The sequence below is a fragment of the Harpegnathos saltator genome, unplaced genomic scaffold, assembly GCF_003227715.2.
Source record: "Harpegnathos saltator strain DR-91 unplaced genomic scaffold, Hsal_v8.6 scaffold23, whole genome shotgun sequence".
In the NCBI taxonomy this organism is placed as follows: Eukaryota; Metazoa; Arthropoda; class Insecta; order Hymenoptera; family Formicidae; genus Harpegnathos; species Harpegnathos saltator.
In genome coordinates, this window is record NW_020230017.1 from 490287 (window position 1) to 514949 (window position 24663).

General features: G+C 51.6%; 1 protein-coding gene across 1 annotated transcript; it reads left to right on the plus strand.

Moving 5' to 3' along the window:
• Positions 1-20421: 20421 nt before the first annotated feature.
• LOC105180639 (uncharacterized) lies at positions 20422-20766 on the plus strand. The gene has a single exon (XM_025298660.1). It carries the CDS (start codon positions 20422-20424, stop codon positions 20764-20766), a length of 345 nt encoding a protein of 114 aa, XP_025154445.1.
• The last annotated feature ends 3897 nt before the right edge of the window (positions 20767-24663 follow it).

Consider the following 24663-nt stretch of genomic DNA (forward strand, 5'->3'; position numbering starts at 1 on the left):
AGATAAATGTCCTTTCTTTCCACTCTTCCAAAATTCGATTGCCTTTTTCTTATAATTTAAGTTTACATTTCCACCTTCATCATCCACAGTGCAAACTTCATTTCCATAATTATCTTCTTCAGCATCAATATCGTACACATCTACAAATTGTACGTCATGCGGTTCTGATGGATCGTCAAAATCAAGTCCCCACTCATGTTCGATCGTAATATCGTGATGTATAGCACTCTTTATTAAATCAGTAATTGTATCATGGAGTTCCACCTCTTGATGATTAACAGGAGTTATTGCAATATTTGTGAAATGAAATGTCGCAATTAACAAATTAATAACATTAGCTGGATTTATTACTGACATTATGATACAAATCTTAAGGATATTTTAATTAAACATTTCTCATAGCAATAATAATATATGTACTGCTTCAATAACTGCTTCAATAACACTGAAATGTATTCCAAAATGGACAGCTTTTATATGCAAATGAATGAAGATAACATATGTCAATATAATGAACCTTGATTGCACTGTACTTGATAAAGAGTGCTATTTTGGTCGCACAGTCATAAAACTTGTGACAAGTGTTTTGCATGTTGCCATGATGTACACACACGTGCGCACGTACAAAAACACACATACACACACATACATATTTATTTATATTTACGCGTGTCGTTTAAATTAATGAAAAAGGTAGCCGCAATGTTGGCAAAATAAACGTCTATTACGTGAAATTTTATAATTTATAACATTTTTAAATATTAGTGACTGTATCCTTATCATGCTGTTCTTCTTCAACTTACTTCTTAACATCAACTTTATTGCTTTTTTAGATTTTCTATTTTCTTCCTTCCTTATCTTTTACAGTTTGCAATTATGAGGAAGATTTGAGGAAGAAAGAAATGCCATCGTCAAGTAGCGAATTCTTAAGTTTGGTACGCGTAGCATACATATAAGAGCATGTTTAATTTTTTTTCAATATTGCCTTCTCCAAACATAATGTTATTATATATGGTTGAATTTGTCATAAAATAAGCTTTATTTTGGTTGGACAATTGATTTTAACAATTTGAAAAAAGAGAAGGAGGGGGGGTATTTTATACACAATTTTACATTTTTAAAAAATCTAAATATAGCATAATAAAGTACTTTTAAAACCATAAAACTTTTGTCTAAAACATTTTTTCATATCTTTAATAGTTTCGATAATATTCGCTTAGAAAGACAAAAATCAACTTTGTTCAAGGGGTTGTTTCCACCCTTAAAACCGTTTTTGGGCACCAATGAAAAATTGTTTTGTTATTAGGTATATCTGCTCTACAATTATGCAGAGTTTCAGATTTTTTTGAATTTCCGCGTTGCCGAATGTCCCTTGTTAGTAATTGCTTCAGTGACAACATTTTTAAGTTGATAAGCTGCAAATGTAGAGTGTAAGAAATAATACCCTATAGGTTGCTTCTATGACCTACACATGCCTCTAATCATTAACACTGCAACATTGCATGCAGGAGAGAAAGACTTGCCATTTCCTGTATCCTCAAAACCTATTACTTCATCTTTACTGATATTATAAAATAAATTTGCTTTCAACGATGCTTCGTCGATACATAAAATGCAATATTTGTCTGAAGAAGCAACAAAAGTATTAACTTTGTTTCGCAAAGCATCAAATATAAAATCATGCAAGTCAGGTGAAATTTTAAAATCATTTATCATGCGTTGTAATGTTCGTTTCGTTGGCAGGTAAAATGTTTTGCTTAATAAATTATAGCATTTTGCACTGGTAAAGTACATGCCCAAGCAGATTTGCTTAAAATCTAAGGTATATTTTCTACCCTTTTTTGATTGTTGATGTAGGCGAACTTGACATTTAATAAATTCTGCCAAAGGTGCTGGCAGAAATTGATCTGTTAAATTGCAGTAGTCTTCAACAGTAAAATTCTTAATATTCACCTCTTCCCTATCTGAATTTCTTTTCTTGTCTAAACTCTTAATTTTTGTTTGCAACATAAAATTTTTTGTCCTTAATAATTTTTTCCGAGGTGAATTTTTTGATAAAATCAAATCTGTTTGTGTTTTTTTACTGCGTTCAGGAATAGATAATCCTTCATCTGCAAATAAATTTAAAGCTATATACAGCTATATATATATAAAGCTATATACAGTTTCATAAAATATTACAATGTGATAAAAGTATTTCCTTTTATAACAATTACCTATTCCTTTCTGCATTTCTGTTGGTATATAATTTGAAGCACTAGGTTTTACATTATCTAGAATGGCTGATCCTATAAAACAAACATATTACTTTTTACACCATAAATGACAATTGGAATAATGAAATATATGAAAAATATAATGAAAATATATGCACATATGTACATATATCTATACAAAGAGACAAAAAAGAAGAAAGAACAAAGAGACGGAGGAAAGATAAAATATAATAAAACTAATTTTGGGGTAATATTTTGGTCTTAAATAACTTACCTGCTTCTAATGGTTCTTGGCAATTAGACTGAGACATTGGAATAGTTTTCCTCTTTTGTGTATTACACTCTTTTATAGGAACAGCATACGACTGAAGCCTGTTTCGTAAGTCATTAAGAAACATTTCTTGTGAGAAATGTATAGCACAAACACGATAAGTTTTATACAATTCCTCACATGTCTTCTTTATTAAATCCTGACGCCCATAAGCTTCCACCTAAAGTTTACTTCTATAACAATTTTTTTCTTTTAATTTTTATTATTAAAGAAGTTGAGACTTTCATATATCTCATATAAAGAACGTATTAAATTCCAAAATAATTAAAACTAATTATTTAAAAGCTGTAAAATCTCTAAATATTTACATCATTGTATATATCTTTTATAATAAATTCTTGCATAACCTTAACATACCTTTTAATATCCTTAGGAAATCGGAAAAAGCTAATTTTATTTTCCGTTCCTCTACAAATATTTTTACATGTAAAAAAAGAACAGGAATTACCACCTCTGGTATTCATTTTATGTGGATAGTACACAAATACACTTAGATTTTTAATTTTTTGCTTTTTCACATATACGTTTCACATATATATTACATGTTTTCATTTATTCACATGTGACTTCGTAATAACAGTCCGCCATGTTTTTAGCCGTACAGTCAACGCATGCGCAAAAGAAAATCGGACCTCTAAATCGGACAACTGTCGTAACTGTATGTAGTTAAACTGTGGTAGTGTATCCACTTTTCATTACCAGTCACGACACGATGCAAAAAACCTTTTCTTTTCTGCCGTTGGAGCAGCTGTTCGCACGTGAAAAAACGCCGTTCAACGTCTTTCGGCTTCAATTCGTACGACACCCAATTTCCTTGCTTTTGAATCATTCCTAATTTGGTAACTGTTGTGTGATCAACTCTTAATGATTCTGCAAATTCATTTTGCGTCTGACATGGGTCTTCATCGAGTAATGCTTTCAATTATTCGTCTTCAAACTTTTTCGGTGCACCAGAGCGTTCTTTATCTTCAACATCAAAATCATTATTTTTAAAGCGTCTAAACCAATCTCTGCATGTTGTTTCCGACAGAGCATTGTCGTCGTAAGTCTCCACAAGAATTCTATGTGAGTTAGCTTTCTTAAAAATATTATATTTTTTTATATCCCCCTTTTTCTTTTTTTTTCTTTTGATAATGGTGGGGAAATCCTCATGGATACCCCCGCTCCTTTAGGAGGGCGGGGGTTATGCCGGCTAAAACCCCACCGGAGTATCTCTCGGGCCGATCGGGCCGTGATGAGGGGAGTCAGGGGAACTACACTTGCATACCCTTCCCAACACCCCGGCCCCAAAGCTGTGACCGAGAGCCTCACGCGCGACTACCACGCCCCTCCTACAAAGGGAGTTAGGGCGCGATACCCCGGCCGGTTGCCCGGCCGGGTTGGCCTTCCGGTTACAATTAAGGAGAGGGGGATATTCACCTTCTCTCCTGGCTCCCCTTCTTTCCTGAGGGGGGTGGGGAGTGGGGCCTGTCCCAAAACAAGCCTCCACTCCCTTTTACCAACCCTTACCGACGCGCGGGGGAGGCAAGTTTACACCTGTCACCCTCCCCCGCGCGTACGGAGCCGGGCCCGAGGCGACCGAGGAGGTCCCCGACGAATCGGGGGCGGCTCCTCGGCCGGCGCCACCTCGGACCCACTGCCCAACCCCGGGGAGCGCCGCCGGCCCCGCTGCTCCCTGCGGCGGCGGCCTGGTCGGCGCTTCCATTATATCCCCATCCCTCCATCTTTATTTATTCAAATTGAAAATTTTTGTAATGACAAGAATTGTAGCATTTTTTAAGCTGAATTCAACCATATACAGCTTAATGTTGTTAAGTGAAGTGATAATCAGTTTTTTGAGGTTTCCCATCCGGTGCAGGTACTGACCGGACATGGATGTTTCGGTCGGTACCTGCACCGGATCAGGAAGGAACCCGCCACCTGATGCCACCACTGCCCGGTGCTCGAGGACACTGCGCATCATACGCTAGTCACATGCGAGGCATTGAACCAGCAGCGTCGTGTCCTCGCCCGGGCGGTGGGGTGTCGAGAGGGACCTCTCGCTCCCGCGCATGGTGAGAGCTATGTGCGGGCGCGATGAGGTTTAAGGAGCGGTGGCCTCCTTCTGTAAGGACGTAATGTTCCAGAAGGAGGCCGCTGAGTGGGAGCGCCGCCCAGGAACCTGTCGCAAGGAGCAGGGGACTCGCCCTCAAACGGGCCACCACTCCCCCCAATTACTATTACCATCGCTCGGGGGGGAGCAGGTCTTACGCCCTTTGCCCTCCCCCCCGCGCGGACGGAGGCAGACCTGAAGCAGCTGAGGGAGCCCCCGACGAATCGGGGACCGCTCCTCGGCTGGCGCCACCTCGGGCCCACTCCATATATCTGGGGAGCGCCGCCCCGGAAGCTGTTGCAGAGAGCGACAGGGAAGAAGGTAAATTATCTTTAAAGAGTTATATATTTTATACTACTTAAATCTCATGTGTGAACACGTATAAAGAATGTGCGTTTTTTAATATTCTTTTATATTTAATAACATATTGTAAGAAAAAGCAAATCCCCAGGCAGAATAGGAAATTATGACAACATCAAAATGACGTCAAAATGATGAGAAAAACTCATTCTATCATCATGATTCGGTCATGTTCTCGTCATTTTTATGTCATTTTGACGTCATAATTTTCTGCTTTACCTAGGTCAGTATTGAACAGTTGTGACAGTTCTCTTCTTAGAGAATTTGACAATAAACATGAATTAATAAATGAGGTAAATGTGTGTGTGTCCCAATGATTGAATTAATAATAAAGATCGGTCAATTTTATATTTTTATTCATAAGTAATTAAAGCATTACTAAGAAGACTAATGTTTGTGTAGAACCTTAGTTTATCAGCTATCAAAAAATAATAGGAAAAAAAATAATCAATAGTTATATACTGTAATTATAATGAAATATTATTTATTAGGTGTACAAATGAATAATCCAATTTTTTCAGCGACATTTAAGGTTTATTTTAAAAGAAAGTAAATTAAATTGTTTAATCAAAGTATCCGCCGTTACTTTCTATAACTTTAAGCCATCTTTCAGGCAGCTAATGAATTCCATCTCGGAAAAATGTTACGTCTTTGGACACGATAAAGTCGTCAAGCCATTTTCGGATCTCCATTGGAAGTTCATATCGGACAAGGCGTGTTGCATCGACCGGAACAAGTGATAATCGGATGGAGAAATGTCTGGTGAATACGCCGGGTGCTGCAAGACGTCCCAGCCAAGACTCATTACAGTGTCTTTTGTATTGAAAGCAATGTGTGGCCTAGTATTGTCATGCAACAATTTCACTGGACGTTCTCCTTTGCCAGTATACGAGCATTTTCGTTCCAATTCTTGATTCAAGCAGATTAATTGACGTTGGTAGCAGTCCGCAGTAACTGTTTCACCCGGTTCCAACAACTCATAATAAAGCACGTCCTTGATATCCCACCAAATGCAGAGAAGAACCTTCTTTCCGAAACGAATGGGTTTTGCGACCGATTTTGATCATTCGCCGGGATTTACCCATGACTTTCTGCGTTTCGGATTGTCATAGCGTATCCATTTCTCATCGCCTGTAACCATTTTCCACAAGAAAAACTTCCGACGCTGCTTATTGAAAAGAGAAAGACACGCTGCCACTCGTTGATTTTTGTTGGTTTCAGTGAGTTCATGCGGAACCCATTTTCCTTCTTTCTGGATCTTTCCCATCTCATGTAGGCGTTTGGAAATCGTTTGCTGCGTTACTCTCAACTGTTCTGCAAGCTCTTTTTATGTTTGTGCCGAATTCTCAGCGAGCAGTTGTTCCAAATCATCATTATCGCACTTCCGAGAACCTCCAGGACGTTGTTTGTCGATTAGATTGAAATTACCGCTTTTAAACCGCTTAAACCAAAATGTGCACACATCGTAAGATACAACACCTTCGCCGAGAAAGGAACAAATCGATTCGCACGCTCTTGCAGCATTTTTTCCTTGTTGTAATTCGTAAAGAATGCAGTGTCGGATATGCACCTTATCTGTTGCCATTTTCGACTGTACTGAACTGAATACTTTTGAAGGTTATGTTGGGCCTTTCGCCAAACTATATGTTCCTCTTAATAGCTGTATGTCAACATTGCATAATCACAAAAGGACGGGAAAATCTATTCAATTTAAAATTGATTTCATAACTGCTTAAAATAATTTGGATTATTTATTTGTACACCTAATAGATAATGTCGTTTATATTAGTGATTGAACAGAGAAACTAGTCATGTCCTAAATGTTGAATAGTGCAGACTCAATAATTAAATATATAATTATATTAATAATCTTGATATAAAAAAAATTTTTTTTAAAGTTAAAGGTTTAATTATTTCGTCCACATTTCTTTTGGTGTAATAATTAGTAAAAATTAATAAAAATAATAAAAATTTTATTTAAAGTAATACAACATAACAGTTTAATTATTTTTTATTTTTATATTTTATTCTTATAATGCGCTGAAGAGGTATTTTATTTGTTGATGAGATATTATGTTGTGTGTGTGTGTGTGCGCGCGTGCGTGCGCGCAAATTATGTGCAAATGTACATATATTTTTCTTTCTAATACTATAAAACACTTTTTATATTAATTATTATAAGTATATAATAATTATATATATTATATAATATATTTATAGACTGCCGTCTCCGGCGACAAAATAAGTAATAGCAGTGAGTGACAGGGCGAAAATAAGACCACTTCAGTGGGAAGTGGTGAGAGTGGAGGAGAAGAGAAGGGTGTGGGAGGCAGTGGAAGGGACTAGGATCTAGGGTGAGAAAGGGTAGGAGGGGGGGTGGTGGAAAAAAGGGGCAGAAGAGTGAGAAGAGCGAGCAGATGGTTGAGGTTAGGAAGCGGGGAGAGGGTGCACAAAGGAGAGAGACGGGTGTTCGAGAGAGGTGGTGTGGTCTGGTGGCGTAGCTGGGAACTAGGAGAGAGACGAGGGAAATTTGAAGGCAAAGGAGGTAAGGCAAAGGTGGAGAAAGAAGGGTGGAACAAGAGGATGGAGGAAGGAGTAAAGGGAGGGAAGGGAATGAAGAGGAGGGGAAGAGAGGGGAGAATAGAGAGGAGAAGAGGAGAGAGAGGTTGACGAACGTAGAAAGGTTGAGGAGAGACAGCGCGAGCAGCACAGGAAGTATAGAGAGTTGTATAGAGATGATGTGGGAGGGGAAAAGGATGACAAGGGGGGAGAGGAAGAGGAGGATGAAGAGGAAAGAGGAGGTAGAAAGAATGTGAAGGTAGGAAGGCACAAGGAGGAGGATGAAGAAAGAGAAAGAGGGAAATTAGAGGGAGAGGAGAGGGAAGGGGGGAAAGGAGGGTGGATAAGAGAGGAGGAAATGAAAAAAATGGTATGGAAATTAATAGAAGAAGTGAAGGGGTATAAAGAGGAAGTGGAGAGGGAGGGGGAGAAAAGAGATAGTGAAAACAGGAAACTAAGAGAGGGATTGAGAAGGGAGAGAGAAGAGAGAAAGAAGGAATGGGAGGAATGGAAGAGAGAAAGGAGGGAGGAGAGGAAAAAATAAAAAGGATGGAGGAAAAGTTGGGGAGATGGAAGAAATGGGAAGGGGAGAGGATGAAGGAGGGAAGAATGGGGAGGGAGAAAGAAGGATAAGGGAGTTGGAGATACGGATAGATAAAAAGGAGAAGGAGGAAAGGAGGAAACATATAGTGGTGAGGGGGTCCTATAGAGATAGGAGTGAAAGAAGTGGAGTAGGGTGTTAAGGAGGTATGGCGGAGAATGGATCTGGAGGTAGAGATGAAGGAGGTGAAGAGGATATGAAAAGGGCAGAAAGAAGGGGAGAGGATGGTATTGGTGAAGTTAGGAAGTTTGGAGGAAGAAAGGAAAGTGATGGAGGCGAAGAAGAAACTGAGAGGGAGGAGAGAAAGGATAGAGGATGATCTAACAGTGGAGGAGAGGAAGACGAAGTGGAGGATAGAGAGAGAGACAGAGGTGGAAAAAAGAAGGGGTAGGAGGGTGCAGGTGGGATATATGAAGATGTGGGTAGACGGGAAGAAGAAGAGATGGGATGAAGTAGGGGAAAGGTGGTGGGAGATGAAGGGAAACTAAAATGGGGTGAGGTAAAGGGAATGAAAAGAACGGGGGAGGGGCAGGGGGAGGAGAGGTGATAGGGGGAGGAGAGATAGGGGTGAGGTATACAAGGTGGCATTATAGAACGTGGCGGGGTTGGGGAATAAAGATAGGGAATTCTGGGAGGATCTCAAAGGATGGGATATAATGGTGTTGTCAGAGACGTGGACGGAGGAGAGGGGTTGGGGAAGAGTGAAAAAAGGGTTACCGAAAGGATTCAGGTGGGAATGTCAGGGAGCGAAGAGAAGGAATAGGAAGGGAAGGGCAATAGGGGGAATGGTGATGGGAGTGAGGGAAGGGATGGAAGTGAGGAGGGAAGAGGAGGAAGAAGTTGAAGGAATGATGGTGAGGAAGGTGAGAATGGCGGGGGAGTGGTGGAGAGTAATAGGGGTTTACGTGAATGGGGATATGGAGGAAAAGTTAGAGCGAATGAAGAAGTGGGTGGAGGAGAGAGGGGGAGGGGAGGACGATAGTAGGGGGGGATTGGAACGTGAGAACAGGGAGATAGGAAGGAGAAGCGAGAGGAGGAGGGGAGGAAGAGAGAGGAGAAAAGGGTAGCAGGATGTCCAAGGATGAGAAGGTGTGTAAGAACGGAAGGAAGCTATGTGAATTTCTAGGAGAGAGGGGGTGGTGGATATTGAATGGGAATACGAAGGGGGATGAAAAAGTGGAATGGACGTACATGGGGGGAGGGGGGCCATCGGCGATAGATTATGTAATGGGAAGTGGAGAGACAATGGAAAGGGTAGAGAGGATGGAAGTAGGAGAGAGAGTGGAATCAGACCATCAGCCGGTAGTTGTATGGATAAAAGAGGGAAGGGGAAGAAGGGGAAAGGGAGGAGGAGGGAAGGTAAGAAGGGGTGGGGGAAGAAAGAGTAAGTGGTCAAAGAAGGAATTAGAAGGGTTTGAGGAGGAGTTCAGGAGGAGGGGAAAAAGGGAGGAGAGAGTGCAAGAAGAATGGAGGATGTTAGAGGAAGGGACAAGAGAAACGTTGAGAGGGAGGGAGGGGAGAGAGAAAAAGAAGAAGATGAGGGAGTGGTGGGATGAAGAGTGTAGGGAGGCAAAGAAGAGACTGAGGGGGGAGCTGAGGGAATGGAGGAAAAGGGGAGGAAATGGAGAAAAATATAGAGAAGAGAGGTTAAGGTATAAGAAGGTATGCAAGGAGAAGAAGAGGGAACAAGGAAAGAGATGGGTGAAAGAATTAGAGGAAGTGAGGACGGAACAACAGATATGGGAGATGCTAAATAGGGAAAGGAGTAGGAGAGGGGGAGTGAATGAGGAGATAGAAATGAAGAAGTGGGAGGAATGCTTTAGGAGAATATTAGGGGGAGTAGAGGGAAGGGTAAGGAGGGAAGTAAATAGGGGAGGGGAAGATGATGGGGAGGAAGGGATAGAGCAGGAGGAGATAAGGAGGGCAGTAAAAGGATTAAGAGATGGGAAAGCAGCAGGAGGAGATGGAATTCCAAACGAGGTATGGAAGTACGGGGGACAGGAAGTGCAGAGATGGTTAGGGGAAATATGTGAAAGGGTATGGGCAGGGGAGGGGTGGCCAGAGGAATGGAATGAGGGAGTGGTAGTGCCGATAAGGAAGAAGGGCGAAGAGGAGAGAGTAGAGGAGTATAGAGAGGTGACACTGACTCAGACGGCATATAAAATATACGCCGCGATACTGATGGTGAGGCTGAGGGAAGAGGTGGAGGGGAAGAAGATACTCCCCCGTGGACGCCACCTTGCCGTGGTGGGGGAGCTTGCGTGTCCTGATGAAGTACAGAGCTGCGCCGGCGGGGGTTTCCACTCCTGGCAGGTTCTACCATGCCGGAGAGGTCTGTACAGAGGGGCCAGACTAAGAGCGTCCATAATACTCCTGGATGGGCAGTTGCCTCCAGGTTTTATCCAGAGTCTGGAGGGTCTCATTCGTGGGGCCCAAAGGACCCTACAGCGCGGGCAGAGCGGGCTCGTTTGCCTTGGCAGGCAACCGGTCTAGGGGAAGGAAAACCCCGAACTCACACCTATGTTGCAGGGGCACGTAAAACCCCTGCATATATGGAGATATGACGACCAAGGAGAAAAGCGCCCCGGTACTCGGAGCCAGGGCACGGCTGGAGGAGGCGTACGGTCCCGGCACCCCCCCGTCGTCATCATGCGACGGGCCAGGCGGCGCGTGCCAGGCGGGTGCGCCGCCCGAAATGGCTACCGCCCGTAGGGAGGCGCTTTCGGACCTGCTGAGGCCGAGGATGGGTCGGATTGACCCACCGTCGGCCTTCGCAGGGCCGAAATGCGCCAAAAAAGGAAGCGCGCGGCGGAGGAATCCGCCTTGCAAATGTGGCAGGACAGGGAGATGCACTTCCCTCCCCTCGGGGGCGTTAATTCCCATCGGGGGGAGGGGAGTGCAGCTCCCTGTACGCGTGGGGGAGGGGACACTTTGTCCGCCACGCAAAGATGGGGGGAGCTCTTCCCGGGGGAGAAGTTCCCTCCTGTCGAGGACGAAGAGCTCTCGGCAGGAGGGGCTCCTCTCCATAACGCGTGGGAGGGAGGAACCAAGGGCGCGCGATCGGGGCGCCACCAGTGGGGCCTTCCGCCCGTGCGGAGGCCCGCTGCCGAGGCGCGCTGGAGAGGCTCTTGCCTTCTCCAGCAGCGGCAGCTGCGAGCAGCGGGGCCACCCTCTCTCGCCCCCCTCCACGGCAATCGGCGGCCGAAGGGGAGGGGCGTGGCGGGTGGACACCCGTGTCCACCCGCAAGGGGAAGGGTAAGGGAGGGAAGAGGGAGCGCCCTGACCCTCCTTTGCCAATGGGTGGAGGAGCCGCGAAGAAGGCGGCACCTCTTCCCAAGGGAGGGAAGGCTGGAGGAAAGGGGGCCCCGAAGAAGGGACCCCCTTCCGCCCCTAAGAAGCCGCAGTTGAGGGCCCCCCCGCGCAACCCGGTCGTAACGGTGACCGCGTTGCCGAGGGGTCCCTCAATAACGGAGGTAATGGCCAAGGCGAGGTTCCAGGTCGACCTGCAGGAAGTCGGCCTGGAGCCTGGCAGTTTTAAAATAAAAAGGGCCAGGAACGGGGGAGTCATCCTGGAGGTCCCTGGCCAAGACGGTCGGAGTAAAGCCAACCGCCTGGCTAGGGATCTCCAGGATGTTTTGTGCGGGGACGCGGTCGTCTCCAGGCCGATGAGAAGGACGGAGCTCCGCCTCGTCGGACTGGAGGACTCCGTGACCAGATTAATGGTGCGAGCCGCGATTTTGAAGGCCACTGGCTGTCCCCCGGATAATCTCCAGATCGGGGAGATCAGGAGGTCGTCCGGGGGACTAGGGGGTTTGGGTCAGGTGCCCGCTTGCACCGGCCCAAAAATTGGTCGCAGCCAGGGGACTCGTAGTGGGGTGGGGGAAGGCCCAGGTTAGGGCACTGCAGGACCGGCCCCTCCAGTGCTACAAATGCCTCCATTACGGTCATATGGCGGCGACTTGCCAGATCGACAACGGTTTGGCAGACCGCTGCTTTAGGTGCGGAGGGGCCGGTCACATCGCGCAGGGGTGCGCCGCAGCGGTGCGGTGCCCCCTGTGCGATAAAGAGGGGCGGGATGCCGGCTACCGTATGGGTGGCCGGGCGTGTAGGGCGGTCCCCCTGACTGCCCCGAGAGGGGGGGTACCTCCTTCTCGTAAGCGGAGGTGGAAAAAGAAGAAGGCGGCACGCGGGGGGTTGCGGCTGTCGTCCGGCCGCAGCCTCCTGACGATGCCGCCAATATGGCGACAGAATCGGTTGCCGGGCCAATAGGGAAGGGATGGGCGCGACGGAAGCTGGAAAGATCCAGCCTCCGCCGCCCACGGATCAGGTAGGGCCTGGGGCGGGTGGAGCGTCGGCCGCTCCAATTGCGCCGGACCCTCCTCCGGCGGTTAGGCCGGAGAGGGTCTCCGAGGCAGAGACCATGGAGGTTGAGGCCTCAATCTCGCTCCTAGCGGAGGCGGGGTGGGAGGAGTGGGGGGCAATGAGCACGAGTAGCTCTCCCAACCCACTCCCTCACCCCAGGCCCATGGAATCTGCCGGTGCGGTAGTGGCCTCGCAGTGCTAGAGGCCCCCGCACCAGGACCCATGGGCCAGGTAGGAGCGGTCAGGGGTGGGCCGACCCCTTGTGGGAACACTCCTGACCGCGCTAGGAGGGACAGCCTCCCCCCAGGGTGAGACCCCCGATTCCGGTTTTTGATACGGAGAAGGAGGGAGCCCTGGGGGGGAAGACCCACCCCCCGAGGTTGGGTGCTGTAGGGTCCCCCTCGGCTCCTCACCGAGGGGGGGTCTGGGAGGTCCCATTGGGACCCCCACACACCTTTCATTGCGAGGGGCCAGGGTGCTTCGGCACTCTGGTGCAGGGGGCTCGGGCATCCCCGGCAGACCCTAGCCTATAACACCGTAACCCTAGGTCATGTCTCTGGGGCCGGGGGTCTTGCCTTAATTGGCCGGACCGCGAGACGGGTCCTCTATAAAAACCACGTAATCCTACGGTTGAGTCATGCCACGCTTATGGGATGAATGGCAGGTGCGTGACCTGTCGCTAGTGGTTCCTCACCCTGGGCACCTGGCGAACCCAGGGGACACGCTAGCCTTACCCCGGGTAATTACCCGGGGCTCTACCCGGGGTCGACGCCCACTTTCTGCCGCACTCGTGGGAACAAAATGGATTCCGATAAATTTATTAAAAAACCCAACAAGTCTTTGGACTCAGAACCTTCGGGTTCAAGGTCACTAACGGACGGGCGTAGCAGCCCGTCCATGGACCAATCACCCACCTCGGTGGGTGATTTTTCAGATGTAGGGATGGAGGTAAGAGAGGTGGAAGGAATCCGCCTGGCAGGCGCCTCCTCCCCTCCCCCCGGGGAGGTTGAGCGAGCGAACTCCAGGGGGTTAGCCCCTGGGGGGTCGCGTATAATAGAGGATCGACCACCGTCCTCGACCCAGCGCCTCCCTGACCACGGGGATGGCATGGTGAGCCCGCCGGTTAGGGTGACGCGGGCGGCCACCCAACGTGGGACAGCAGGGTCAGCGGTGTCCGGGAAGAGAGCCCCGATAGCGGGAACCGGCAGGCCGGGACCCCTCTGCTCTAAGCGGGAGCAGAGGGGGACAAAGGGGACTGTCGGGGCAGCGGGGGCGTCGGGGTGTACCGCCGGTGTGGTGGTACGCTCCGACGTTCTGCTCCCACAGGGAAGCAGAATACAAGTCCGGGCTCCTGACGGGACAATGCTGGGACCAGCAGAGGAAGCTGGCAAAAGCAGGGACACTGGAGGATGCAGGAAAAGGATGCGGGAGGCCACCGGTACTAGCTGCAGCTCCTCAGGCAGGGAAACTCCAACCCTGGAGCCAACTAGGAGGGGAGTCGGCAGACGACCCACCACGGGCGAAAGGGTGAGTGTAAAGAAAAAGAAGGAGATAGAAATGGAGAGAAAGAGGGAGGAGGAGAATATTAGGCTGGAACAATACATCAGAATCCTCCTCGACACGGGCATGCTTCGTTCGCTCGGGGACAAGCGCCCGGTCGAGGAGGTATTCAATGACAATGCCACGATTAATCTCCTCAGAGAGGCCGGGGTGGCGGAACTGGCCTCGGAGATGGGCCGAGCCTTGGGCGGGGTTCGGCTGGTCTCGCGAAGGTCCCGCACTTTAAAAGGGACCTTCGTGGGACTGCTGAACTGCGCGGTGGCCACCTCCGAGGCGGTGATGGCCACCCTGCTCGCTCGAACGGCGGAACTCGACAGTCGGGGGGAAGAACCCACAGAGACTAAGAGAGAGGCAGAGGAGCTGAGAACCGAGTTGAAAAAACTCAGGGTAGAGAACAGGAGGCTGGGTGAGGAGCTGGAGGCCTTAAAGGCCTCCACCTCCTCGGCCCCCGCCCCTCTCCCCTCCTTGCTCCCCAGGGGGAAAAAATTGTCATATGCGGAGGCGGCCAGGGGATCGACATCGATAACAACGTCGGCGGAGGAAGAGAAGGAGAAGACCAGGAAGGAGGAAAGGAAGAGGAAGAAGAAGAAGAAGAGGAGGAGGGAAATCAACCCTCCCTCCCCTCCTCCTTCGAAAGGGAAAGAAGCGGAGGTGGGGGTGCTCATAGACATCCCGTCCTACGACGATAACCCCCCCGAGCACCCACCTCCCCCGACATGGAAACCCGAAAAGGCAAAGGAACAGCTGGGCGCTGCCATAGCCGTCTCGGCCCACAAAGGTTGCGACCATGGGGAGGAGCTCCGCCGCATGAGGGCGGAGCTTGACTCCCTGTTGGCGGCGGGCGGAAGGGGCCGGGCGGCTGTGGCGGTGAGGACACCGGCGACAACCACCACCACCACTAGGGTTCAGGTGATAGGAGAGAGGAAGAAGGAGGAGGCCCCGCAGGGAGGAATGCAGGCCCCGCGAACACCCGCGGAGCAGAAAGGAGACAAGGAAAGGATCAAAAGGGAGAAAAGGAAGAGGCAAAAGAGAAGGAGGATAGAGAGGGACAGAAAGAGGAAGGAGGAGGAAGAGAGAAGGGCCCGGGAGGGAGGAAAAGGAATGCCGGCAAAGGAGCTATTGGAGGCGATCCGACGGCCAAGCGGACCCCAGCAGAAGCTAGCGGAGAGGGAAGAGCCGAAGTGCTCCCCGCCGGAGGAAATTTCCTCCGGCGAGATGAGCGTCTCCCAGCGAGGAATAGGCGCAATAGTGGTGCGGTGTCCGCTGGCGGCGGCCGCTAAGGTCGCCGCCGCGGAGCGGGTCCCGGTAGGACGGACCCGCGCCGGAGTGACGGCGCTGCCCGCTCGCGCAGCGTTGTGCTTCCGTTGTTTGGAACGGGGGTACGTACGCGAGCGGTGCACGAGCGCCGTCGACCGCAACGGTATGTGCTACTGCTGTGGTAACCCCGGCCACCGCGCCAAAGGGTGCCAAGAGGCGGTGCGGTGCCCGGTGTGCGCCGAGGCAGGCAGGCCATCCGGTCATAAGATCGGAGGACCTGCCTGCAAACCCCCTCCCGGGAGGAAAAGTGGGGGGAAGAAGAAGGAAGGGAACAGTCAGAAGGAAGTCACCAGCGGGAGGGAGGCCCGAACCGCCATCGCCGGAGGACCGAGTTCGACCAACCAGGAGAAAGGGAGTCGACGGGCCTCCCCCCACAGAAGGAAGAGACGGCCGGAGTGACTCCAGCCCCCCCCCCCGGGCAGGTATCCCGGAGGAGGAAGTGGACGTCGTCTCCATGGACCTCATCGACCTAGGGTGGGAGCCGGAGATGGTTCACGAGCCAGAAACGCCTCAGCCTCAAAGGAAGAGAAAAGGAGTGGGAGAAGAAGCAGCCAACGACCCTGATGAGGACGGACAGGCGAGCAAGGTGAGAAGGGTGGAGCCCTTGGGCCCACTCTCATCGGAGGTAGAAAAAGGGGAGTTGGCGGGAGCGCTGCCCCCGACTACTCTACAGGTTGGCTCCCCCTCGTACCCCCCAGAGGAGGAGACCACGCAAGTAGGGACCCCCCACGTCTCCGCGGAGACACCCGCTTTGAGGGCCACCACGGTCGAAACCCCCTCCGGGGAGACCAAGACGGCGGAGCCGTCGGAAGTCTCCCAAGAGGAGGGGGTTGAAGTAGGCAGCCCGGAGGAAGCGTGAAAGGCTTAGCCTTCACGCTACTCCGGGCCCTACAGGCCAACCTCGGCCGCGGCGCCCGGGCTCAGGATCTCTGCTTGCAGAGAATGGCTGAGCTGGGCGCCGGGCTGGGGGTGGTCGCCGAGCCGTACTGGGTGCCGGTACCAGGTCCGAACTGGTTCGGCAGCCCGGACAGCTCGGCGGCCATGGTGGCGAACCCTGCGGCGGGGACCCCTCCCTGTACTTTTAGGGGGAACGGGTCCTCGTACGTGGTGGTCGATTGGGGGCCCATCACTGTGGTGGGGGTGTATCTCCCCTACCGCAGGAATAAGGCCGGTCTCGGGGAGCTCGCTCCAGTGAAGAGGATCCTCGACAGGATTGGGGAATTGGTACGTAGGTGCCATCCCCGACCTGTCGTGATTGCCGGGGACTTCAACGCCCACTCGAAAGGGTGGGGTTGCAGTCCTCGGCAAAGGGACCCTCGGGGCGAGTCAGTGATCGGCTGAGCAGCGGGGCTGGGCCTCCTGTTAATGAACAGGGGCTCAACTAGCACCTGTGTGCGGCCGAGAGGGAGTTCGGTCATAGATTTGACCTGGGCCACCCCCTCGGCCGCCGGGATGTTCCACGAATGGAGGGTGGAGGCGGAGGGCGAATCGCTGTCTGATCATAGACATATCGCGTGGGCCTTTCGCCTCCCCAAACCCGCACAGGTGCTGGCCCGCTGCCCAGGGGAGGGGAACTTTCCCCTCCCCAAAAGATGGGCTCTTAATCGACTAGATTCGGACAGGTTTCGGGCGGCCGTCCTTGCCGCCACCTGGCACCTAGATGTGGGGCCAGGTGAGTGGGACCCCAGCCCCGCGGATTGGACTGGGGAAATAGTGGGCATTGTGGCGTCGGCATGCGACGTCGCGATGCCCCAATCCCACCCCCGCCGGCGCCGGGCCATGTACTGGTGGACGGAGGAGTTGGAGGCCCTCCGAGACTCCTTCGTCCACGTCAGACGTGCGCACTATAGGGCCCGGCGACGAGGCGGGGACCCCGCAGGGACAAAAGAGGGCTACCTGAGAGGCAGGAAAGCCCTCAAGGTCGCCATCGTCGAGGCCAAGCGAGCGGCCTGGGAGCAGATCGTGAGCTCCCTGGATGACGATCCAGGGTAGGGGCGCCCATACAAAAGGGTCATGGGGAAGATCCGCCCATGGGCGCCCCCACCAACGGAGACATTAGACTGCCAGGCCCTCGAGGGGTTCCTGGATGCCCTCTTTCCGAGGGCAGAATGGGGCCCCCCATGATCCCGACCCCCCCGTTGGGGGAGGGTGATTGGGACGAGGGTCTGGCGGTGAGTCCAGAGGAGCTCACTGCGGCCAGGAAAAGGCTCGGCTCGGGGCCAAGGGGAAAGCCCTTGGCCCTGACGGAATTCCTGGCCGGGCCTGGGCCCTCGCCCTCGGCGAGGGAAACCTGTCTGAAGCCACACGCAGGGTTTTCAGCGGGTGTCTGAAGGAGGGGGTATTCCCCCCAGAGTGGAGGAGGGCCAGACTGGTCCTCCTCCCCAAGGAGGGCAAAGCACCCGGGAGTGCGTCGGCCTACAGGCCGATATGCCTGCTGGACGAGGGCAAGATGCTGGAGCGCATCATTGCCGACCGCCTCGTCCAGCACCTGTCCTCGAAGGGGCCGGACCTCCACGACCGCCAATACGGGTTCAGGCCCGGAAGGTCAACATTGGATGCTATCCAGTGCTTCCGGGACCAGACCCGGGCGGTCGTGGAGGAGGAGGGCGGGGTGTTGTTGTCAGTGTCGTTAGATATAACGAACGCCTTCAACACCCTGCCCTGGCATGAGATTGGACGGGCCCTCGAACACCACGGGGTGCCCGTCTATCTCTGGCGAATCTTATCGGCCTACTTCGGGGGCAGGGACCTCGCCTTCCCGGTGGAGGGCGGGGTCCAAGGCCGGCGCGCTATGGAGCGCGGTATTCCGCAGGGGTCGGTTCTCGACGCCCTGCTATGGAACATCGCGTTCGACCGGGTGCTGCGCACTACGCTTCCCCTCGGTTGCCACGTCGTCTACTACGCAGACGACACGTTAGTGGTAGCCGGGGGGAGAGCTGGGGGGGAGCCCGCCTCCGCGCGGAGACGGCATTGGTGTCAGTGGTGAGTACCATCAGAGACCTGGGTCTCAAGGTGGCGTCCAATAAGACCCAGGCCGTGTATTTTTACGGCAGGGGTCGAAGGGCGCCGCTGGGGACCCAGGTGCTCGTAGATGGAGTTCACGTCCGCGTCGGGCCGACGATGAGGTATCTCGGCCTGACGCTGGACAGCCGGTGGAGCTTCGGACCCCACTTTGGGGAACTGGCCCCCAGGGTGCACAAGGCAGGACTGGCGGTGGTCTGCCTGACGCACAACCAAGGGGGCCCAGAATGGAGAGCCCGCCGCCTGTACGTCGCGGCGGTGCTCTCGATCGCCCTGTACGGGGCGCCCGTATGGACGCCACAGCTAGGGGCCTGCCGCGGCGGCAATCGCGCACTGCGGCAGGCCCTGCGGCCCGTGCTAATCAGGGCGGTTCGGGGGTACCGGACCGTGTCGTACATGGCGGCGACCACCCTGGCCGGCGTCCCCCCTATGGAGCTACTCGCAGAGGAGCGTCACCTCCTATATTGGAAAGTGAAGAAGCTCCGCAGGGAGGGAATAGTGTCGGTCAGGGCCCTGAGGGGTCTAAGGCTCCAGGCCGAGGCCCGGACCCGGGAGAGATGGGCGGACCTATTGTCCGACCCCCGGGGTCCCGGGCCAGCGACGGCCGCGGCTGTCCGCCCCTGCCTATCCGAGTTGACAGGCAGGAGGGGACGTGGACTATCCTTCCGTCTGACGCAGGTGCTGACCGGGCACGAGTGCTTCGGTCGGTACCTGCTCCGGATAAGGAAGGAGCTCACCACTCGATGCCACCACTGCCCCGCGGCGGAGGACACGGCGCACCACATCCTGGTCGCGTGCCCAGCATGGGCCGGGGAGCGCCGTGTCCTCTGCGGGGTGGTGGGATGCCGAGAGGGGGAGCTCTCGCTCCCGCACATGGTCAAAGCCATGTGTGGGAGCGAGGAGGCGTGGACAGCGGCGGTCTCCTTCTGTGAGACAGTAATGTCCCAGAAGGAGACCGCCGAGTGGGGGCGAAGACTGTACCAGGGCTGCGGGGAGCAGCACCCGGGCGGACAACGCCCCCAGGGGACGAGGGACACGACAGCGGGCCCGGGGCAGCGCCGGCCCGAGGGGGGCTCACAGACCCGCGATGGTCGGGAGACCCGTCGGCCGCCCCGGGCCCGCCACCGGTCGTAAGGGGGTAGTAGGGGGTGGTAGGGGGCGGCGAGACGCCTTCCCTACCTTCCCCCCGAGCGACCGGACAAGTAGGGACAGGGGGGAGCAGTGCCCCGGTTGGGGCCGGGCCCGCTTCCCTACAAATCCTCCCCTCCCTGACTAGCAAGGAGGGGGTAAGGAGGGGGTGGATGTCCTCTCCTTCCTTGACAGGAGACAGGAGAAGGCTAATCGGCGGGGGGTAACCCTCGTCGGGGACCGCGCCCTGGATTCCCTTCGTGGAACAGGGCGCGGCACACAGGTGGCAAGGGGCTCCCGGAAGGGAGTCCTGGGGCCGGGGGGTTGGGGAGGGAATATGGGAGTAGTTCCCCCGACTCCCCTCCTCACGGTCCGACAGGTAGACATCCCGCAGGGGTTTTAGTCGGTTCGACATAACCCCCTCCCCCCCAAGGGGAGGGAGTATCCATGATGGATTTCCCCTGCGTGACCAAAAAAAAAAGAATAAGGGGAAGAAGATATTGCCGGAGAGTCAGGCGGGGTTTAGGAGGGGAAGGGGGGCAGTGGACAACATATATGTATTGAATTATTTAATAAACAGGCAAGTGGTGAGGAGGGTCAGGAGGATGGTAGTACTGTTCGTGGATCTAAAGGCAGCGTTTGACTCGGTGAATAGGGAGGTGTTGGGTAAAATGATAAGAGAAAGGGGAGTAAGGGAAGGACTGGTCAGAAGGTGTGAGGAAGTATTAGGGGAGACGAGAAGCAGAATGAGAATAGGGGGGAGAGAAGGAAGAAGGTTCTGGACGGGTAGGGGGGTAAGACAAGGGTGTCCATTGAGTCCGCTATTATTTATATTACTAATAGCAGACATAGATGAAGAGTTAAAGAGAAGGGGATGGGGGATGTAAGGCTGGGGGAGGGGAGAGTGTACACGTTGGCATACGCAGATGACGTAGCGATATTGGCGGAAGATGAGGAGGGGATGAAGGGAATGATGGCAAGGCTGGAAAAGTATTTTGAAGGGAAGGGGTTGGAAGTTAACAGAGAAAAGACGAAGGTAATGAGGTGTAGGAAGAATGGAGGGAGATGTAAGGAGATGGACTGGAGATGGAAAGGGAAGAGAGTGGAGGAGGTGAAGGAATATAAATATTTAGGTTATGTGGTGAGGAGGAGTGGAGGGCAGGATGCACAGTTGAGGGATAGGATGAAGAAGGCAGCAAAGGTGATGGGACAGGTTTGAGGAATGGGGAAAAGGAGATTTGAAAAGGACTGGGGGAAGAGGATGTGGCTGTTTTATAAACTGGTGTGACCGGTGGTAAGTTATGGGGTGGAGATTTGGGGATGAAGAGAGAGAAGAAAAATAGAGGAATTGCATGAGAGATATCTGAGATGGGTACTGGGGGTGGAGAGGCACTGGGATATATGGTGAGGGAGGAGATGCAGAGGGATCGAATGAGGTGCAGAGCGGGAATGAGAGCGTGGGGGTATGAGATGAGGTTGGGAGAGGGAGGGGGCGGGGAGATAGCAAGAATGTGTAGGTGAGAGATGAGGGGAAGGGCGAGAAGAGGAAAAGAAGTAGGAAGATGGGAGGAGGAGAGGAAAAGGTTTTTGAGGACAGAGGGTGGAAAATAGATAAGATAGAAGAGATAAGGGAGGAAGGGGGGAGATAAAGGGAGAAGAACTAAAAAGCAGGGAAAGGAGAAGACAGGAGGAGGAAAGATGAGAAAGGATAAAGGAGTCAAGGTTTAATGAGGGATATGGAAGGGTAAAGGGAAGGGGAATACCAGAGTATCTAAAGAGGGGTTGGGGGAAGAGTAGATGGAAGAGAATAGCGAGGTTCAGGCTGGGGTGTGAATTGAAGGGAAGTAGATACTGGGAGGAAGAGGAAAAAAGGAGATGCAGGATGTGTGGGAGAGGAGAGGAGACGTGGAAGCCCATATGGGAGGAGTGTACGAGGTGGGGGGAAGAGAAGGGATGGCAGGAAATGGAGAGGGAGGTTCTGGGGAGGAGGGAAGGGGGAAGGGTGGATGAGGGAGGTAGAGAAGTGTTGGAGAGGGGAGGGAGGCGTGGGGGATGAAGGAGGAGATAGAAAGAGCGGCGGAAACGGAGGTCAGGGTGTGAAAGGAGAAGAATGGAGAGTGAGAGAGAGGGAGAGAATGGAAGAGTGGAAGAATGAGAGTGGGTATGAGGAGCGCTCTCTCTCTCTCTCTCTCGCGCGTGCGGGTCGTATGCGAATAGTTTGTAAGGTAGAATAGGAGAATAGAGTGTAAAAGATAGGAGGAAGGGAAAATTGTAACCTCAAGGGGAACAATAAAGCTATATAAAAAATATATAATATATTTATATTATAAAGATATTTAGCCATTATTTAGTTATTTTTTTGATTTCTAATTTTTCCTGCCTCCTATTTTCTTTTTCAGTGCTATTTCTTCTAGTTTTTTCTCTTGCTAACTGTTTCTTCTTTTTTCTTTTTCTTAATTCTCGCTGTTTTTGTCTTTATTTTCTTCTTTTTTTATAAGATATTGCAGCCTTTCTTGAGAAGTGACCACCATGAAAGAAGGAGGGCGCACTAGATGGCGACGGGACGCCGTGCGTTCGGGACCTGCATCTTATTTTCGTTCCGAAGAGAGAAAAATATTGAGAGCGCGGTAGTCGCTAGACCGGGAATCGAACCCGGGTTTTTCGCTTACCGGACGACTGCTCTAAACCACTGAGCTACCTGACGCTCCACGCTCATGACACTCTCCTCTCCCTAGATAACGTTGAGAGATGTCGTTCGGAAACGACATCTCTAGTGCTATCCCGAGCGCACGGCGACTACAGAGAGAGGCATTGTTACTTGTACCTAGTGGTACAAGTAACAATGCTTGTACCTAGTGGTACAAGCTGGTGGTCTCTCAAAGTCAAAGGTTGCTATCCTCTAAGATATGCTGTCTATGTATGCCAGCCTCCACCGTTGCCCCTTCTTATCCGGTGCAAATCACCGTAGGGGTTTTTTCTTTACATTTTTCTTTATAGGTGGACATTTTGGTCAAAATAATTTATTGTGAAAGGGTGATAGAATTTCTTTTCTTACTGCACCTATTGTGTCTTCAAAGTTTCGTATATAACATATACCAATTGGTATTATTACTTATATTATAAAAATATATCAATTTCTACGTTTTTTTAAATTAATTTTTCTCAAAAAGCGGCATGTTAAAAAAACCTCGACTTTCCCAACATTTTTCTTTATTCAAGAGGCCTTAAAAAATAATAATTTTTAAAATAAAAAAAAACGGCTACGCTTAACGAAAATTACATTTATGCAGATTAAGAAAATATTTAAGTTTTTGTCAGATGAACCATGCCAGAGATATCGATTCCACCGTTGGAAGAACTTTTTACGGACCGGCACTCGATCGATTTATTGACTTCCCTTGGGGTTACAATTCCTCACCTCTCACTATTATTTACATGCTACTCTCTTAATTCTACTCTCTTACATACCACCCGCGAGAGAAAGAGAGAGAGAGAGAGAGAAAGAGAGAGAGAGAGAGAGAGAGAACGCTCCGCACACACATACCACACTCCTCCACTCTTCCATTCTCTCTCTCTCTCTCTCTCTCTCTCTCTCTTTCTTCATTCCTCTCCTTCCATACCTTGACTTCCGTTTCCGCCGCTCCTTCTAACTCATCCTCCCTCTCCATCGCCTCCCTCACCCCCACACAAATTCTCCACCTCCCTCATCTATCCCTCTCCCTTTTCCTCCTCTTCCAAAACGGGATCAACTGATCTTAGGAGGTAGGGCGGCACTTAAACCCTTTCTTCCTATCCCACCTCCCTTCATATCGGAGGTAGGATTTTAGGAGAATGGGGCCCGTCACTTCACCAGGCTTGTCCATTCCCCCTTTTCCCCCTGCTGTTACCACAGGGGGTCTAATCGTTTGCAGGCTGTCTACTACTGACCGTCCACTGGAGAGGAGTTAACCTGCCCTCTCCCCAGCCACAGACAGCTGCAATGATCCTCCGGCGTCAGACTCCGATCAGTCCTTCACCCATCGCTCAACCCCGGAGCAGGACCACCGCCACACGTACACCTGCGCCTACGGCCGTGCAGGCTCGCTGCTCGCTTACCCGCAACAGCCGACCATCGCAGGCCCTATGCACCGAGGTATCCCCCGCTCAAAGGGAGCGACCCTGGGAGGGCCGATCTTCTGCCACTCCGCCAGGTAGCGCAGCTTCACCGCGCTCCACCATCGCTACAGTTACCAGCCCAGCAGCCATCCCGCACAGCTCTTCAGCTAGATCGACCTCTTGCTCCTTTGCCTCCGAACCCGTGGGTCAGCCGTCCGGGCCGGCCCAGCACTTCCGAGCAACCATCCCATCCTGTCCTCCGGTGAGAGCGATCCCTCTCTCACTCAATCACCATCGTGCTCCCTGGATCAGCCACCGGGCAGCCAGCTACCGTGGCTTGTCCCCAAAATGCTGGCTGGTGCGCATCAGAGTTGCCCCCAACAGCGCCCGATCCAGCATCAGGAGACTCATTTCCTCGGAAGGACTAGTCATTCAGGACTCCCATTCCTTCAGGGCTTAGCCAACAGTTACACTGTTCAGCTAACCTCCCATCCTGAATGAAGATCCATCCCCAGCCCCTTCAGGAAACATTCCCTCATTATACATTCATCCATTCCTTTATTCATTCATTCCCGTTTCTCTCCCACTCATTCACTACACTCATTCACCTCATCCACTCATCATTCACCCTCTCAACCCCCACTCTTCTCTCCCACTCATTCACTACACTCATTCACACATTCACTCATCATTCACCCTCTCTGCCCCACTCCCCCCACCCACCACACCCCTTTCACACCCCCACTCACTCCCTCACACTCTTACTCACTCTCTCCCTCCCACTCACACTCTCACTCATTCATCCTTTCATCCCTCCATCAGATAGCTACCTATCCTTTCACCACTCACTCCATATTCTCCCTCTCACATTCACACTCTCATTTTCACTCTCATTCACTGGACGTCCATCAATATCCTTCCTCCCGGTGAGTCCGCCCCATCTCCGAAGGCACCCTCACCCTACTACCAAGCGGGCCTTAGATGAGTCCCAAGACTCTAGATGAGGCGCCAAAGGGCATCT

Excerpts from the sequence above, each read along its gene's own strand:
- LOC105180639 (XM_025298660.1), top strand. The coding sequence starts at position 20,422 with ATGGGGGATGTAAGGCTGGGGGAGGGGAGAGTGTACACGTTGGCATAC.